General features: G+C 45.3%; 6 protein-coding genes across 6 annotated transcripts; 5 read left to right on the forward strand and 1 right to left on the reverse strand.

Moving 5' to 3' along the window:
- Positions 1 to 1863: 1863 nt before the first annotated feature.
- Positions 1864 to 3595, forward strand: N7483_007593 (Major facilitator superfamily domain general substrate transporter; the record flags this gene model as incomplete). Its single annotated transcript, XM_057091030.1, has 3 exons — positions 1864 to 2275; positions 2333 to 3210; positions 3269 to 3595. The coding sequence occupies 3 exons, from the start codon at positions 1864 to 1866 to the stop codon at positions 3593 to 3595; spliced, it is 1617 nt and encodes a 538-aa protein (XP_056945771.1).
- A 313-nt stretch (positions 3596 to 3908) lies between these two features.
- On the forward strand, positions 3909 to 4677 carry N7483_007594 (uncharacterized protein; the record flags this gene model as incomplete). The annotated part of the gene is made up of 2 exons (XM_057091031.1): positions 3909 to 4005; positions 4220 to 4677. 2 exons carry the CDS (start codon positions 3909 to 3911, stop codon positions 4675 to 4677), a joined length of 555 nt encoding a protein of 184 aa, XP_056945772.1.
- Positions 4678 to 6857: 2180 nt separating this feature from the next.
- On the forward strand, positions 6858 to 7130 carry N7483_007595 (uncharacterized protein; the record flags this gene model as incomplete). The annotated part of the gene is made up of 2 exons (XM_057091032.1): positions 6858 to 6978; positions 7003 to 7130. The coding sequence occupies 2 exons, from the start codon at positions 6858 to 6860 to the stop codon at positions 7128 to 7130; spliced, it is 249 nt and encodes an 82-aa protein (XP_056945773.1).
- Positions 7131 to 8729: 1599 nt separating this feature from the next.
- Positions 8730 to 10523, reverse strand: N7483_007596 (glycoside hydrolase family 72 protein; the record flags this gene model as incomplete). The annotated part of the gene is made up of 6 exons (XM_057091033.1): positions 8730 to 9298; positions 9360 to 9422; positions 9477 to 10217; positions 10273 to 10298; positions 10358 to 10395; positions 10449 to 10523. 6 exons carry the CDS (start codon positions 10521 to 10523, stop codon positions 8730 to 8732), a joined length of 1512 nt encoding a protein of 503 aa, XP_056945774.1.
- Positions 10524 to 13609: 3086 nt separating this feature from the next.
- On the forward strand, positions 13610 to 14212 carry N7483_007597 (uncharacterized protein; the record flags this gene model as incomplete). The annotated part of the gene is made up of 2 exons (XM_057091034.1): positions 13610 to 13643; positions 13701 to 14212. 2 exons carry the CDS (start codon positions 13610 to 13612, stop codon positions 14210 to 14212), a joined length of 546 nt encoding a protein of 181 aa, XP_056945775.1.
- A 1790-nt stretch (positions 14213 to 16002) lies between these two features.
- N7483_007598 (uncharacterized protein) lies at positions 16003 to 16910 on the forward strand (the record flags this gene model as incomplete). The annotated part of the gene is made up of 4 exons (XM_057091035.1): positions 16003 to 16225; positions 16286 to 16399; positions 16463 to 16590; positions 16659 to 16910. The coding sequence occupies 4 exons, from the start codon at positions 16003 to 16005 to the stop codon at positions 16908 to 16910; spliced, it is 717 nt and encodes a 238-aa protein (XP_056945776.1).
- Positions 16911 to 18790: the final 1880 nt, after the last annotated feature.

An 18790-nucleotide genomic window follows, 5' to 3' on the forward strand; every position in this document is an offset into this window, starting at 1 on the left:
AATCTTTTTAAAATTCGGTACATTTCGAGGATAAACCCGAGTTGACTAAAGCCAAACATTGATAACCCAACCCCAAAGTCTGGAGGTAATTGTATGACTCACAGACCATCCTGGTCCCGCTTCCAACCTTGGAAGGTTCTTTCCCTACAACCACCAACATTTCTAGTATCATGTCTCTCCACAATGACCCCACTCCACCTGTGGGTATTTTTTGATCTCTACGGAATAAGGCTGATATATTGTGGACCATCCTATCTCCCCTTGAGCTAATATTCAATTTCCTACCAGTAAGAGCGACTTTGTTCCTTGCCTGCTCAAGCCGAGTTTCTGAACTGATTCCAGTCATGGATATAGATGAACCCTCCCGAAGGCTAGAAGATCGACGTTTCAACTTTTGCTTTCCATGATGACTGGGATAGCTGCGACTCGGAGGGTCATATAATCACTCGGTGTTATGTCTTAAGCCAGGAAGATCAGTTATGGAAGATACCGGAGGTTGTACCACGGTGTTCAAATCTGGTGATAAGCTCTATCTCTGGGCCAGGATCACCAATGAAATCTATGAGATGGAGGCTCGGGATTTACGCGAGCTTCTTGTTAGGATGACTGAGCCCGGCTGTGAAGGGATCCGTATGAAAGCTGTAACTCTTGTCAAAAATTAAATTCCATGCTGATCTCGGGAGTGAGGTCTTTTGCTTTAAACGCCTTCGGTTGATAAGGTTATTGATATCCTTGCTTTTACTCCTTTTTCCTGAGCTGTTTTCTTTATTCTAATAATTATGCGCAATCTAACTACATTATTGAATATGGATGTCGCTTTTCAATGCCAGTACTAGCATAATTATGGACTGACAACATTTTGAACCTTGGAAGAAATTAGTCTAGCTACATGTATTAGTAAATTCGGATGATATTTCATCTAGCATCGGCCCATCCAAAATAAAGCGCCCCATTGATGCACATGGATATCACATCATGATGTGTAGAAAACACCTCCGGAAGCTTGGCACGGGCCACGTAGATCATCAGGTGGACAATCCACTCATGATATTAGTATTATGTAAATCCTACTTCAAATGTGATTGAGACTTGGACATCAAAGATAATCACTGCCTTATAATTGGCGAACTTGAATCAACTGAACCTCAAAGTACTAAGATGTCAACTTGAAGTTGGGCAGAAATCACAATCTCCCTGCAATTTGAATGTAAATAGTGTTAATGCGAGGGCCCGAATATTCTGGGCACCTCAAACATTTCTTTGTCAACCTTGGAAGCAATTTCGGTTTCAGTGATCTTCTACTTTCAAATGATGTCATGGAGCCGCTAGGATTTTTCCTCCAGTCATTTACAGAGTAAACTCTCCGGAGTCAATAATTGTCACCTCGATCACTCAAGCGTAACTCCGGTATCCATCCGCTTACGATGATCGGAAAAGCGCAGTCACTAATAGAGCTTCATCCAATTACATGCTGTTGATATACTCTAGTGAAGTGGATCTTGGTATGCAGCTCCACCCAATGACAGGCGCATATTATCATACCCCTGTCTTAGGCTGGATATCTGCCCGCATCTTGGCCCCGATCCCCTAATGTATCCGAAGCTTGAGATAGCCCGACGTGACAAAAGAAATGTATCCGAATTACCTGATTCCGATATGGCTGACGAACCATAGATGAAAATCAGGCTTTTCTGTAGGAGAGAGTCAAATGTACCGGATTTCGACATGGGTAGGTGTCAGTATAATTATCGCTTCCCCCCTGGGCTAATTGTTTTCAACCAACATTTGATATCATACCATCCGTACGACGTACTTTGGTGACAATAATCGACAGTCTCCCGTTTTCACCAAAATATCTTCGACATGGAGTCTTTCTTACAAAGCCGCCGCCTTCGTCGCGAGGTGGAAGAGGATTTGGCCAGAAGCCAAGCTAAATTTATCCGCACAAGTACCTCTTCACCGTCACTTAGCTCCGATCCAGAGCTTGGAGTACCTGCTAGTGAGAAGCCACTTACTACTGATGGACCACTTGTGCCTGGTGTTGCCATTTTCAAGCCAGATGGGGACGACGGCGAAACTGTTTTCGTCGTCGGTTGGAAGGACAACGATTCAAACAATCCTCAAAATTGGTCTCTGGTTCGAAAATGGATGGTCATGATGACCTGCTGTCTCATTGCCATCGCAATGACAATCCCATCCTCAGTCGAAGGTGCAACACAAGAAGCTTTCGATGCCCACTTTGGTGTGAATTCTATGGCTGGATCCATGACAACCGGTGTGTAGCATCTTTCCCGTCCTTTTACGTCAACCCATTGCTAATTATATTTATAAGGTATCTTCCTTATTGGAATTGGAGTTGGATCTCTATTCTCAGGTCCTTTTTCTGAAACTTTTGGCCGCAACATCGTCTACTTTACTGCACTGGTTCTGGTGATCCTGTTCATCATGGCCAAGGCGCTGGCGCCAAACTATGGAGCCGCTCTCGCATTCCGATTTCTTGGTGCTATATTTGCGGCTACACCAATGACGGTCGCCGGTGGTACAGTAGGTGATATCTGGGAGCCTTTACAGATCACGTTCAGTTTGCCTTTTGTCACTATTGCCGCATACTCAGGTCCTATCCTGGGTCCTGTGATTGGCGCCTATACACCCAAGATCGGGTATGTCTGGGCGGACTGGATCTCGATGATAATTGCAGGTGTGGCTTTTGTGGTTGTGCTCCTCATTCAACCTGAAACCTTCAGCCCCGTTCTTTTGGAGTGGCGCGCGAAGCATTTGCGTGAGCTGACTGGCGACGACCGATACCAGGCCGGTCATGCTTCCGCCGCATCGCTAGGCCCCCGTTTATTCGCCAATGTCTCTCGGCCTTTCATGATGATTTGGACTGAGCCAATCATCCTGATCTTCAGCTTCTACCTGGTTTTGCTCTACTTTGTTCTATTCACTTTCCTTAACGGCTACACATTCATCTTCGCCGATGTGTACGGGATCTCCACAGAGCTGACATTCGTGATCTTTGTCGCCATGATTCCAGGTGTCGCTGTTGCTTTGTGCATGGTTTCTTGGTTGTATGGTCTCACCAAGAAGGCTGCCGCTAAGGCCGAGGCCGAGGGCAAAGCTTTACAGCCAGAAGTTTCTCTATACTGGGCTATGGCGGGAGCATCTATCTTGATGCCTGTCTCTCTCTTCTGGATGGCATGGACCTGCTATGTAAGTAATCCAAATCCTTCCTCCATTATGTCAACACAAACTAATACCATCCCCTCAGTCCCACATCAGCATCTGGTCCCCAATTCTCGCTTCGGGTATCTTCGGCTACTCCCTTGTTTGCATTTTTACTACGACCTATATGTACATCATCTTTGTGTACCTGCAATATGCCGCCTCTGCTCTCGGATTCATGACCTTTTCCCGGTATATTGTTGCTGGAGCTCTGAGCCCTGCTTCCGTCAAGATGTACGAGAACATTGGACCCCACTGGTCAGTGACCATCGTTGCGGTTTTTGCAACCATTATGGCACCTGTGCCGTTTGTCTTGTATAAGTATGGCCACAAGGTCCGTGCGATGAGCAAGAACGCTGTCAATAAGGCTTAGCCCAGCGGGTTTCTATTTATGAATATACTCATGCCGGAGTCTGGCTGATCTCGAATCGACTCCCACAATAGATTCCTCAGCTAAAGATCACAGTCGATCCGAACCGGCTATCTGCATTCGTGCTTGCATATTTGAATTTTTGTTATGTTTTTAAAGGCTGGCGTTGAGTTCTATACATGGTGAATTGCTGTTGGAGTCTTAGAGTTATCTAGAATTACTACTAATAAACTACTGCATAACCCCGTGTTCCTTGCCCACGTAATTTCTATGTCTGGCGGAGCTCTTTTACAGTTCCAAGGTTGCATATGCGACAATGGATGCCGGTGCGATGACTGGCTTGATGAAACACTGGCTGAAAATTTTCGCTAGCTTTGAGGTCGCGATAAGGAAGACCTTGTGGCCCCTTCGCCGTTGATCACGACCACACTCAACCAGACTGCGTCTGGGAGGAGACTGCGAAAAAGATATCGAAGAATAATTCCAACGACCCGTGACTACGTATCTTGGTATGTCTCGATCTTGGAGAAGACAAGAACAATGTTCTACAGCAAGAGTAGCAATCACACGACGAGGTCGGAAGCTCCGCAAATCGTTTGGTATTGAACAGAAGTGTCTTTCTATCAGGCCCGGATGGCATCCCTGTATTTGAGACTCCAGTCGATGTCCGTAACGACTTTGGACCGGAATTTCGACCAGCATATATCCGTAATTCTTTCCTCGTGAACACCGCAAGAATGGAATTCAAGGAGATTATATCTTCAAACACTTCACTCGGTCGCATTTCTCAGACTATTCAGGAAGGGGCCGCTCGACTGGACAGTGAAGATGTTTCAGACGCATACGGCCTGCTGCGGGCGACAGAAGATCTTTTTGAGTTCAGGGACGATTTGAGGAGAGACCGAACTCTTCCCACGCGTCGGTATCTAAAATTGTCTTTCTTCTTCTTGAAGAGATCAGTTTTGGGGACCGGTATTTCAGCAATGGGGGCATACATTGGGCACTTCGAGTCCTGCATGGACAGTATGCTGACAGAGTTCAACTGGCTCATGTACCTTCTCGTACGGTGGATGAGTGATGGATGATTCGTGGAAAATCGCTTGAGATCAGTTTACTAGTCTGTAGAGGAAGATACTGGGAATAATCGAATCATTCATCGAACCCATTTTCACAGGATAGAGCCCCTATACCGAAAATTGGTTTCATTTTCGCTTTCCAAGGGTGATTGCCAGCTGTATCTTCCAAGTGCATAGGCGCTAGTAGAGTTTCGCGTGGCGTTCCCAAATTCAAGTCCTACTTAATCCAGTCTAGACCATTTGCAAAATTAGCGGCTGCGCAGGCATCATTATCGGTATCTTATCGGACGTACTTGGCCCTCGGGCGCCTAATGAATTTTCTTATGTATTGAGCGATGTCAAACTGATCTGCATTCTAAGTGAATAGCCATATCGAAAAGCCTCAAAGCCGATGTCGCATCTACCATTCTTTTCGGGCAAGGTATCGTGCCCAGCCTTGGAACTTCCAAAACTCTTATAAAGAGCTCCTGAGGACTTACGTGACCTCTAGTCGGCGGCATATTGATCGTGCGTATGTAACCAGCTGTTCGACTCTACTCCATACATCAGCGATCATTGATGATCATCGGGCCTTGTCTCCAGTTCTACGTACCTGAGACTCCGGGAGGGGCCGAGCGGCCCGAAACCATATCCCACTGCCCAGCCCTGGGCGCCCAGGTAGTGGAATCAGTGGCCCGATAAGTCTACGGATTTTCATTCACAACACATGCATTGGCCGTTCAAATCAACCTAATTCCTCAATCCCAAGGTTTTCTAAACAGTATCTTTTGTATTATGTTCTTCCAAAAAAAATTGTACCAGGAGACATCACTCTCGAGGTATTTCAACTGATAAACAACCATTCCACATGTTGAACATCAGAGAAATACTCGTTATCATTTGCGATTAATATTTTAATTTTAGATATGAGTTAAAAGAGAATTGACACTTCCAAGTTCTTAGTAACAAGAACTAGTCATGAGAAGATTTCACCTATCGTTGGCTAATGGCTTGGCTTGCGGAATGACGAAATTTAGGTCGCGGAGTGGCGTAATCCGGAGACTACCGTGAGCTAGCCAGTTGCCAGTGCCCAGGTGGTCTGGTAGGTGGACTAAGCACTTGAGGGCCCGAGGACTTCAATTTGCGAGCACACCCGCGGAGTTGCAAAATGCCTAGGTGCGCGATTCTGGATTCGTGCATTAGGCTATTGAGATATCTGGATTTAGCCACTGGAACTCTCAGATAAACGAATTTGGTCTGATAGCTCAAGTGCTCTGGAACTTCAAGTTGAAAGATGAACGGCTCGCCATTCAAGTGGCTCGCCTCCCGAGGTCACTGGCATTCACTGGCAGCGAATGACCATTCGCACATCCATGGATAGGTGCAGCCCGCGATATACATATATATCTGGAACCTTGGAAACGACTGATCTGGATAATTCAAGTTGATGCGTTACTAGTAATCTAGAGAGTGCAATTTCGCCCACTACCAACTGATCATTTCTATTCCATAAATGGTCAAGTCCTTTTCAGACCACGCATCCATGCCCAGGTGGCGTATCGATGTAACTTGAACTTTCGTTATCAGTTACGAGCCCTGGAGGTCTCCGCAATTGACGCCGATTGCAGATCTCAAGGTTGATCAAACCAGGGGCGCTAAGAACCAACAGATGTATGGGACCAGGGACCCACACCTGGGCAAGAGCAGGGATAAACTTGGACTTGCTTTGAATAGTAGTAAATAGCAGTACTGTAGGTGAATGGAAGATAATATTCGACCAATTCAAAGCTCAAGATGAAACTTCATGCGAATTTGAAGGAAAGCACTCCCATCTGTAGAGTAGGGGGGCCATAGATGAAAACCCCGATAAGCAGATAGATAACAGATACAATATATCTAATCAGTTCATCATAAGGATAAGGATACTGAAGTCACCAGAAACAGAGGACTGATAAACGCGTTGAAGGAAGGTATTTTACAGGGAATGTAATCCTTCATGTTTGAGGATTTGTCGAGGCGGTAGTAAGTAGACAAGGGTCGACAAAAGTTGAGGTCAGGCCGTTCTTTATCACAAGTCGGGGACCAATCAAACTAGCTCTGACAAAATGAATACTCATTTCAGATGCTATAAGAGATAAACTGGGCCCTTGTAGAAAAGGAATAGGAAATTCGAACATTCGAATATAAGCAATTTCAGGTTTCACTTCACAATGAATTCTCCACAATCAACAGAGGCCAGACGCCCTTCCGCTAGTCTCCAAAAACCATTGAAGACTGGGAACTGGCTACCTTCAGAAGATGAGCGACTACGTAAAGGTGTGGCCAAGCATGGTATGCGATGAGTGCTTGTTGCAGATGAAGTTGGCAATCGAAATGGAGATCAATGTGCCAAACGATGGAAAGAAAAGATGAATCCTGAGCTTGACCGTAGTCGGTGGACATCGGAAGAGATAAGTGAGCATTTTGGAATGCCAGGGAGTTGAATACACAGTGCTGATACCAGAATGGGATAATCAACTACTCGAATTAGTCGGAACAAACGGTCGCAATTGGAAATTCATTGTCGATTTATTCTTGAAGGCCCGCGCGCCATTAGCGTTAAAGAATCGATATTCTTTGCTAATGCGTCGAATCAAACGGCAGGAATCAACATCGACACTACTTCAGAAATCTTCGACTAAAAGCGATCATGGAATGATGACAACATATACGGTTTCCCCTATAGCTATTCAACGTGACTATGCCTCGCCAGTCACCCAAGCCAAACTGGGCCCTACAAATCCGCTAATAGATGGGCAAGTCTTCAGCGACTCGATTTTAAAGACACCGCTTGATTTTTCGTTTCATTTGTCCACAATTTCTTTCGGGAGCGGAGCTTGTTCCGCTGTGGAGACCATCACGGCAGATCTTTTGGTTAATCCAGTCTCACAGTTGACATCTAAAAGCGTTGCAATTGCCTGGGACGAGAACCTCGACTGGCAACATGCGTTTTTGGAAAGTGGGATGGAGATTAGTGATATATGCGACTCAACCATGAGTCATTTCTGGGAGGAAACTGATCCTGCTCCGATGACGGTTTTCTCAAACAATAACCCCTTTCCCTTTCCATCGAGTTTGAGTGACCGAAGTGAGAGCAGCACTTCATCGGGTATTCAGGTAGACTCTGGCTCCTTGGATAGCGATGACGGTATTGTATGTTCAGGGGCAAATTTTATGTTTTCAATCACCTGTCCGCGAGGGAAAGTTCGGTCTGTCGCGAAAGAGCTGGTGGAGGCGGCTATGGTACAGAGTGCAGACTTAGCCCCCGAGCAGGATCAAGTAACGCTGACCTTGCAGCTTAAAAGCTGACATGTGGTAACTTCAAGATTTGCTGTAAGAAATGTAGCCTCTACGCTAATTTTCTCGTGAATGAATTTAATGTTTCATCTCGTTGCTATATCAGAATCCAGAGCAAATACTGCTCCCCATGTCAATAGGAGCACCTAAGTAGATAAGATAAGACGGATTTTAGACCTTAAATTGAACATGATTCAAGCGGTTGAATTCTTTAGCCCTTTATATCGGGAATTTGGAAACTGTCAACCCGTCCACGGGGGGAGGGTCTCAGGTCAATGTTCGGAATGTTGTGTGAAAAGGGGTAGGAATCCAGGTTATTGAATCATAACCTTAGAAAATTTTCAATGTTGAACCTTGAATCTTAAATTGGAATAGAAGACCGACTGATGATCGACAATTGCCGTTATTATCTCCGAGACAGATTGTGATAATTCAATGTTTAGAAATATTATCCGCCATTGACGTTGGAGCGGAACAAGTGCGCGGGTGGATGTGGATAACTCCACTATTGGGAAGGCAGCAGTCAATTGAGATTTATTTAGCACATGAATAGCATTTGAATTGAATTCAGATAATAAGAAATCAGAAATCAATATATTCACAAAATTGAGTTCTATTCTCCATTGCCACTCGGCGTACATAGTGTTTTCAAGTCTGTCTCCTTCATCTTAGGACAGGGATAGAAGTCCGCAGAGAGGGAAGGGGGAAAACACATGTTGAGAGCCGCGCGTCCCTCGCGACAAGATTTACAGCAGATTATAACCGATGCTAGCAAGGAGTGCCATGAGCAATGAAGTCTCAGATGCCCCACTGGATCCAGCCAAGGATACGGAAGTGGATGTGGCGGTAGCTGATGAGCTTGATCCTGATGATCCCGATGATCCGGCCGTCGCAGTAGCCTCGGTGGTAACTGTACCAGTACCAGCAGTACCAGCTTCACTCATCTGCTTGGAGCAAGTGCCCGTGGGACTGGTAGTAGCCTTCGTGGTTGCGGAGCCACCAAAGCTGCATGCATTAGCAGCCTTGTCCTGGTCCTCGTAGTATTGGTTGAGGACGAATGCAAGTTGCTGCTTCACATTGCACATACTGTAGCTACCGTATTTACCCGTAGTTCCATTGCCAGTGATACCATCACAGCTGGTGTAGCCGCAAACCAGACCCATTAGAGTACCATAGTCATCCGTGTCCACGCTACTGCTTACCACACAGGCGGAATCGGCATACATGCATTCGCAGAGTTCGGCATCAGGAGATGGTGGCAAAAGGGAATGCCTTCGCTTTCCAGTCACTGCCTTCTGTGGGGCATGACTGGAGGCTGTTTGTAGGTGTGTAGTCACTCTTGGAGGTTCCTGTAGGATCGGCACTGGCAATCTCACTTGAATAGTACTTGAAATCGGTCATTGTGCTAACACTGGTGCTGTCAATAACAGAGACAAGACCTAGAACATAATTAGTCATGTTGAGTTGTCAATTTCGAATTTGGTCTCACTCACCGTAATCGTTTGTCTCTTGGAAATATTCATAAACAATACCACCAGACCACACCTTAGACATAGTCTCTCCATACAGAGCCTTGACCTCGGTGAACTTACGGGGTGGGTCAGCATTACAGCCATATTCAGAGAAAAAGACAGGCACCGAGTAGTTAGCGAACTCCTTCGTGCGCGCCTCGTACCCAGACTCCTCATAAGTCGAATCACCACACCAGGAGTAGATGTTGTAGCCAAGGAAGTCAATGCTCTGAGCCTTGGTCTCACAATCCATAAAGTCGCCAAGATCTTCTCGAATTGAGGACACATCCGCAGTAGAATAACCGACTCCCATAGAGCGGTAACCCCGATCGCTGATGTAGGCCTTGATATCACGGACCGCGGCCTTCACATATGGGGCTGCCTCGGTTGTACCAACACTATTCATGATTTCATTTCCGGCAAAGAAACCGATGGTGTTGTTGTACTGTGCAAGCTCGTCGACCACTTCCTTGTAGTGCGAGTAAAGGGTGGTTTCCCAGGTTGGGTCATCGCGATCGATGGCATCGTTTGAGTTAGACATGTCGGAGATCACGTAAATGCCGGCCTCTGCGAGGAGCTTCATACATTCGGAATGATCCGCAGTGGTGTTGATAGAGTATGTTCGGATGACATTGGTTCGAAGCTCCTGCATATATGGGATATCACGCTTGCAAGCAGTAGGATTGGCCAGGGGGTCATTCAGGTCAGTGGAAGAGGCGGTCTCTGTTGGATGTCTGTTAATTCGAGAACGAATGGAGCGGATTCAGTATATACATACGTTGATAAGCGACGCCACGAAGGAAACTGATGTTCTGTTAGCCATCATTTGTTCCTGGGGTCTTTGTATCATATTCCGAACTTACAACTGGGTCTCGTTGCTAGAGTAATAGAATTTAGAGCCCTTTCGTCTTGATTAGTACGTGAAAGATGTTTTATTATTCAGATCAATCCTACCTTGATCACAATGGGATCTAACCAAGCATTTGCAACGCCGAGCAGGCCTGCGAAATGCAACAAAGAAAACTTCATGGTGGAGACTTTATAGTTGGGATCACCACCAAATAAATTCAACGAAAGACAAAAGTGGGTTAAAACAAGAACGATGGATTGTAGATTATGTCTCATATGGAAAAGGCTGGACTTATATCATTTCCCTCTAAGTATTGAGGGACATCCATCTCGCTAAACTTGCTTCTGTAAACCTTACGCCAGGGTACGCATATGCAAACTTCCATACCAAGCTTCCTCACAAACTAGGCAATTCCGGCCAAAGTGGACTAAAGAGAGTACAAAACGTGATGAATGGCCGCGTATGCGATCTCGGGCAGCCACCCGGAAAGATCTATTCAGAAAAAACGCCATGGGAGGGGCCACTCCATAGAGGCGTAGCCTAAAATATGGGAAGCGGTGTTATGGTATCCATTCTGGAAATGAGCTTTTCATCGATCACGGTGACTGGATTTATCACAACTTCAGGTTTTCTGAGATGAGATGGAATGATTTTGGATCAAAGACTTGTTGTATCTTAACTTCAGATTTAAAAATCCTGAACAAGCCTTGGTGATTCAAGATTTCACGTGGATAATCAGATGGAGTTTCCTCCACCTCCCGAGGCCTGTTTCTCTAATTTTCTTTTTTAATCCTCGCTTGCGGATTTCCCATAGTACATCTAGCATACCCACATAAAGTACCCGCCGTGGGGTTTTACTATTGCGCCGGAAGTGCATTTGTGCATTTTTCTACAACAGCGCCCCACTATTTGAAAGTAACTTTATCCGGTTCTCCATATTATCATTCCAAGGTTTCTTCCCCCTATACTTGATAGAGAGAATATCCTTGCCCCTTATAGAATATAAAAGCTCAGGGAGAGGCCTATTACCTGCTAGGTCCTCGTCTTATGTGGGGCTCTGGAATTTAATATCATCACGGAGTACGACTTTCTGACTGACAATCAATCTTAAAGTCAATTTTGGTCAAAATTTCGTTGCAGCCTAGATTTACCTTTCGGTCCGAAGAAGAACAAGATGCCACTATACGAAAAATTTGTAGACTAATCTGCTTTGAGATTCCTCTGCTGTTCATAAGTTCTGCTCTAGATATCTACTCCTATATGCATGGGATCTTCAACGTGACCCATCCTGGCATGGTAGGTACCTAAACAACCTTAGAAGTGGCATAAATTTTGGCCGTAAAATTTCAGACTTCCAATTCCAAGGTTTGCTTGTGACTGGGAGTATTGACCGGTCCTAAATAAAGTCATAGGAAGTTTATTAGTATGTAAGCTGCCTAGGTGCCTATACCATGGGAGCTTGAAGGAAAATCATCATAACCTCGCGAACGTGGGAATAGAAAAACATCGAAATCGAAAATAGATTTCATAGTTGCCTATTATGTCTCAGATTTGCTCTGTTAGTCATGGCTATAGCCCAATACCTACCTCCGAGGCTGTCCTTTGAATAGGTAGTATCATGACTCCGACTCCGCACTCAGTGCCGTCGTACGTGGAAGAGAAGAAACTTAGATGGAAGAGCTCCAGCTTGAAGTCTAATGTATATCGTTGTTCTATTACGTGTCGTTAGCTGACGACTCGGAAGGAGCAATCAGTCACAATTGGGAAGATACCTACATTTTCACTTGATTTGCGGGCTAGTCATGCTTTTCTAACAGCTCAACGCATGTCAGATTGCATGTTTTTGAGGCTTTGAGAACATCCTTGAAAAACTATGACTTTTGTCACAAAATACAAAATATATAGTGTAGTGGGGAGGTCTACCCCCCCTACTCCCCACCTGGGCACTAGGTATAGTAGGTAGTTGGTTTTAATTATCCATTTTCTAGTACATATAGAGTGTCCAGCTTAGTAGCTTATTAGCACTCATCCATAGTCGAATGGTACAATTAGTTGCCTGAAGACAGTCCCACTTCATTTAATTTCATTTTCGCAGCCCCCAAGGGAACAAAGCTTTGAGTCTGTGGGTATAATTGCTGTCAGAGCTACCCTACCTATCCACTAGATCATAATCAATAGTTTACTTGAAAAGGGAAGTAAATCCAAGGTGTTTCTTATATCAATCACTTAAGGTACTCGGAGGTTATCCACGGTTGTAGTTTTCTCTGTGCTGGCTGGAACAGATGCAAGACCCGACTAGTAGCCACCCGTATTCTATCAAAGTGGGATCGTAGAGATTACCAATCCTAGGTATGTTCGATTGTCTGATCGTTTGATCTTCAACCCCATTTCTTTGCAATAACTTCATGGGGCTACTGCCAGACGTTCCTCAGCCAAGGCAGGAGTAGCAACGCAATGCGGACTCATAGTATCCTCGCATTTACGCTGCATCCCCATGCAATGATATGGTTAGGGTAGACCACCAAATCTACCACTTGAAAGAAAGTAAGTGTAGATTATGCTGATCGTACCTATTTTTCCAAGAGAGTGACAGAATTGAATCAAGCGGTGACCACATGTGCGTATGGTTAGGGTAGACCGCCGAATTTACAAGCAATTTTAGTGTATATTTTGATAGTCATAGCCATTTTGCGGAAGAGTGACAACATTCCAATGTTTGAATCAACTTGAATCAGCGATCGGAAAGCCCCTTGTGAGAAAACACCACGAGAATTTGACTTTGCCTGCCTACGTGCCTTCAAGTTGCTAGTATTTTTTCTCTAATAACTATATACAGTCCTATCTATCGCCGGCATTATGTCTAGTACTATCAAACCATCAATCTCCGAGTCATCAGGTGACAGTGAATTTCCAAGGTACATTCATCAATTGATCCAACGGAGCTCCGAGTCCGGTACCCCCAGTCCAACCTTGGAAACTCATATATTTTATCCATAAGATTTCCCAAAGTCGTTTATAGTCTGACCAATCTCGTTCAAGATGCGAGGGATTCAAGATGCGAGGGACGGTTCTCGCCATTTTTGCATTTTCATCGATTGTTAGAGCTTAAGACTCAGCGAGAGATCATTATCGAGAGCTCTACAAGCCTCCCAAAGATGGAAAGATATATGAAGATGGATACGAAATTGAGTAAAGCTGCGATAGTGCTGGTAATTCCGAACGCTTGATTGACAGCGTAACGAAATCTACACAGGGTGGGTGTGCTATGCTCTGCAAAGAAACCGCTGCCTGCAAAGGAAGTGACTGATTCTACGGCACCAAAACCTGCAATATCTACAGCTCTGACGATATTGGAGATGAAGTGCTTGGCTCTGTGTTCATCCGTCGAACTACCCCACCAGAGGAGGATGATAACGCTGGTGTTACCGATGAAGAATGCGAAGATGAGAAAAAGAAGTACCAAAAAGATCTACAAACCTGTACAGCTCTCAAGGATGATTTGCAAGATGAACTAGATGCATGCCGCAGGGGCCGCACTGAAGACAAGGAGGCCTGTGACAAAAAGATCAAAGAGCTCGAAGCTGAACTGAGCAAGTGCAAAGATGAGCTCACCACATGCAAGAAGAACGAATGTAAGGTTGATCCAGTCTGGGAGAGACGCAAGGAAGCCATGAAGATCTGTGGTTACGGTGGACGCAAGACGATTACCGCTGGTGGCTACACATATCGCGCATTCTGTCAGCGACAGGCTACCTATCGAAAGTTCTACAAACAGCTCAGTATTGGGGTTGATGAGCGTCTCGAAGAGTGCTCAAAGGACACTAAGTGCAAGCCGGTTCATTTCATGATTGTGAATGATGCTCATTGAAAGTTAATGCCCACCGGGGAGGTCAACAAAGCCAAGACAGTTATTGATGAACCAAGTTGTCCAACCAGCATGATGATCGGATTTGCTCCCACGACCGCAAAATAGTTAATGCTTGAATGATCTTTTATGTGATTATTTTTTCGAGTTATGGAGGCTTTTATCGGTTTGGAATACCTATGTGGAGCAGTCACTTGATGTATTGATCCGAGCTGCTTTCGTGGCAGGCTCAGGCTGTTGACTGCATAGTATTACTTGTCTTGGGGAGGAAATTGTAAAGATGTTCCAAAGGTTATCGTTGTATGGAGTTCCTACCTGTTGTCTAAGGAAGGTTTAAGCTCGGCCGATTCAGCATTTTAGTATGAATCAATATTTATTTTGTTCCATCGTTCAGATGTTCAATGGTCTGCAAGGACAATACCTCACAAAAAAAACACGGAATAGAAAAACATACAACAGTCAGGATTCGCATGTGGTCACCCACCATACTACTAACTGACCGGCGTGTGGCTTAAGTACGGCTGAGCGGACGGGAAGCCCTGTTCTCCACACCCTGTGGTCGTATGTACGAGATCATGGATAATAGGAGGTTATATAGAGCGAAACACTCGGGAGTAATGAACACTTGAAAGTGCATCGCTTGACTGAAATGGCGAGGACTATGTGATTGGGATATAGGGCGTTGAACTGTGTGTCTTCTAGCGCCTCAGAAGGTCCCGAAGTCCAAGGTTGTGTTACAACAAAAATTGAATATTTAGTCTTGACCTTCCAAGGTTGGGAGGCTCAAGTGCCCAGGTGCCTCTCTATATGTTCCCAATATTTTGGAAGATAACTTCCAAGGTTGAAATCCCTCCAAGCTATGAGCAGATCGATCCAATCCTACTCGAGAAGCAACCAATCCACCACCATTAAGGTCACAGAACAACCAAAACCCGCCAATCCACCAAAATCCAGACTAATCCAGATTAATCCACTCCTAATCTAGATCAGCCCGTTCCGCGACCTGCATTCCGTGATTCCGCAACCCACGAGCCCATCAGGAATCCAATTGGAAGATTAACCGAGAGGAGTAAGAATGTACTAGTAGTCTAGTACTATACTGTAGGGATTAGAGAGGGAGGACATGGCAGAATGCGCCTCAGTTTCCGCCTCAGTTTCTTACCAACCTATAGTATTCCTGCATCTCAAACCAAATGGTAATGGAACCGACCACATTTCAGCTACCTAGTCTTACCGGGCCAAGATGACATTCCTCAGCCCGGCCATCGTTCAAGTCTTACACATTATGGGATGTTCTCTCCATTCCCAAGAGACACGTTTGATCCAACATGGATTGCTTAGATATCGTTAGTGCTATTCTTAAGGTTCTGATTTTTATTTTAGTCAAATGTGGTGGTCTGACTTGTTTGGAGCTGGAATAGGCGGCATTATCATTTAGAAGGGGGTTAAACCAAGGTAAGGAATGTGCCTCACATTAATAAATAACTCAGGCTCTTGGAAGGCTTTACAGAACTGCTACTAGCGGAATTTGATCTATGTCAACATGACAACGACAGCCAGTAATTTGAGGCGCGGCCGGGCAATTGGACACATGCTGATGTTTCTAATTACTAGCTTCCATACTTATGCCTATGCCCCACAGGAGAATTCAGGGGCAATCTGGTAGTCTACAGATTATAAATACTTACATAGGTAGCAAGGCCTCAAGTCTGTGTTCTTCTCCCCGGATCAGCCATATTAGTATGATACACTTCAAGTTTATACTCTTCGGTATTCCTGCCTGAACCACGGCTATGGGCGAAAAGCACGAGCCCGAGTGTGTCCCGCTCGTTACAAGTGAGTTGGATTACAGTCGGTATTTGTTTGTCGACGATAAAGGTGGAAGGACCAAGACTCGATGTTCTTCCCTATGTCTCTGGCTTCTTCTCTTTGAGTTGGCTAATGTGGCCTGCTTTATTGGTGGATACTTTCTTCTGGTAAAAACAAGAGGACAACATCAGCCTCAATTGGATGACTGTGAGTTTAATGTTCCTCGTCACGGAGAAACTACACCAGAAAAACACTCATACGTTTTAGATGGATCTCTCTCTCAATTTAACAGGGCTTGGGACTATAGCAATCATAGTACTCTTGGAGAGCGCCACGAGAGTGGAAGCTTTTACCATGAGACTTGGGACGACATGGTCTCGCGTAAGTGCTCTCTGGTTCAGTTTACTCTCTGGTTCAGTTAGTGAAATATTATCGTTTCGTTAGACCATGGCATTGTGTCCGTCACCGAAGAGTGGGCAGCTCAGCATGGCTTACCCCCGAGTGCACCCACCCCCGATACACCAGGAGAACTGCTCTATCAGGTGGATTCCTTTCATGCTATGCACTGTTTGGTGAGTTTTCGACCTAAGCATCACTACCTTACATAATTTGATATTAAGACAATACACCGCTTTGGCAGCACATGATCCGAGAGAATTTACTGGAAAATTATCACTCCGATGACCACACATGGCACTGCCTGGACTACATACGCCATACACTGATGTGCAACGTGGATATTACACTCGCTGGCATGGATAAGGACAATCTGTTCGGAGCTGAGTCGAGTTATGCGGTTCATACCTGTCGGGATTATGACGCCGTTGTTCGTTGGAGTGTGGCCAACAGGTGGAAGAATCTCTCTAAGTGGCTTGTAGATCATCACTATTGAATCCAAAGGGTCGAATTTTGCATCCAAGGTCTCCCAGCTATAGCCCTGAACCACCCAAAACGTAGATAAGCTGCCCCCAAAAGCCGCCTAAAGGACACCTAAGTAAAGCCGCGAGTCGACTAGCGCCGAACGATGGGCGCTATGTGAGCTCAGCTGTACCTTTGGCTGTAGTACCCCCAAACAAGATGCTACTTCGGATATAATCCATGTCACCCCGAGAGAATCCTCTTGAGAGGAAACTAGTACTGTGAAGAAAACAAAAGCCACCCGTTCACCAAATTTTAAGCGCAAAGGAAATGTGTGCCTCACCTGGAAAAGTGAAACACGGGCTTGCAACAAATGAGGCGGCGGAGTAGGATTATACCAAGATATCAAAGGGCTCACCTGTGAATAATGTATAGTCAGAAGAGGCCGCTGAGCCTTTACTAGTACCTGACAAGGTCTCTGTTGTGGCGTATCATAATTGCGAAGCGAAGCGGAGCATATACTGTATGGTGGCTGAAAAATTTACCCCTCCCGTATGCTGGCTTTAGGGTGTCCGTTTTATAAGACCCATTTGTATTTAGGACTAATATTAGTCCAGGCGGTCAAAAATTTGTTTTGACACACCTCCCACTTCGGCTTCATGGTATCTCTTTCATAAATAAAAGAGTACATATTGCGTGATAGATTAAGCGCGTTGCGATTGTGCACCATGCGCCCCCACCCCCACCGGGCCAAAGGTCCGGGGGCCCCGCAGCCCCCTGGTATGCTGCTTGAAAAAAATGCACAGGAATGTCGGATATGCGGGGTGATTTACACCGATAGTTCCAAACTGGGATATTTTGGACCCAATGCCCAGCTTGTCCATTTAAGCTCTACTCCCGGAGTTTAACCAACGGCTGAACATCCCCTCCTACATCACCCAAGGCATGCTAGGAGTAGTCAGGAAAGAAGGAGCAGAGCAGTCGAAACAAGAGGGATGCGCTCAGCTCAAACAACAATAGCATGCTGCACAAACATGTTCGTTCGGTGGCACAATGACTCAAATGCAATCACCCCATCTTCCCTGAGCTTTGCGGAAAATTAGATGCGTGAGTTTGTCCTCCCGTAGGTGAAATTGTACAGAGACTTGGTGCACACAGAAACGGAGGGTCTCTCTCTCAGATTTTGAACTCAACTGGGTCTCCAATGAAAGTAAGTGCTGAAAAACGCAAAAATACCTACAGCCCCCGACATGCATATTCCCGGCAATCCATTTGTCGTGCTAATTGGTGATAGTTTAGCCGTCACATATTTCTCTTTCAGGAGAAAATTTTCAAGGTGATAATCGCGTATTAAGTGTGGTGTACGAGCTAGTCTTATTTACTAGTGCTTACTTTGGATTGCCTGGAATATGCAGTGCTGTCAGTGGCCCCCCTAGTCGAATACCCCTATAGTAGGCACTTTTATCAAGAGTGATGCTAGTCAACGGTGAGGTCTTACGAGGTTACGAAGTAGGGGACAGTATGCACGTAGGGGAGCGTGAAGAGGGGAAGTTCTCACTGGACTACGAGAGCTATCATCTACGAGGGAGTTGTCTGATCTATGGACCATATGATCTCGACAACTTTTAGTATAGATCTAGAGCTGAATTTACAATGGCTGGTCCTTCAAGCTATCGATTATCCGATAACCGTGCGTCAGCGCCACTCCTCTCACCGCAATGAGAATTTCTCTGTTATGGCGATCCATGCGAGACTGGATATCGTCTACTACCCAACAAATACACTGCCAATTTTTGAAATGGAGTTCAATTTGGAAATACATATAGATTAAGACCGAGTTTGATTACAGAGTCATGTTAAAAAGGTTTGTGTCGTACACGCGGTATAAGGTGGTCAAATTGCGACACAAACTTT

The sequence above is a fragment of the Penicillium malachiteum genome, assembly GCF_028827825.1.
Source record: "Penicillium malachiteum strain IBT 17515 chromosome Unknown utg000003l:1.0-4950554.0:1.0-4952489.0, whole genome shotgun sequence".
Taxonomy (NCBI): domain Eukaryota; kingdom Fungi; phylum Ascomycota; class Eurotiomycetes; order Eurotiales; family Aspergillaceae; genus Penicillium; species Penicillium malachiteum.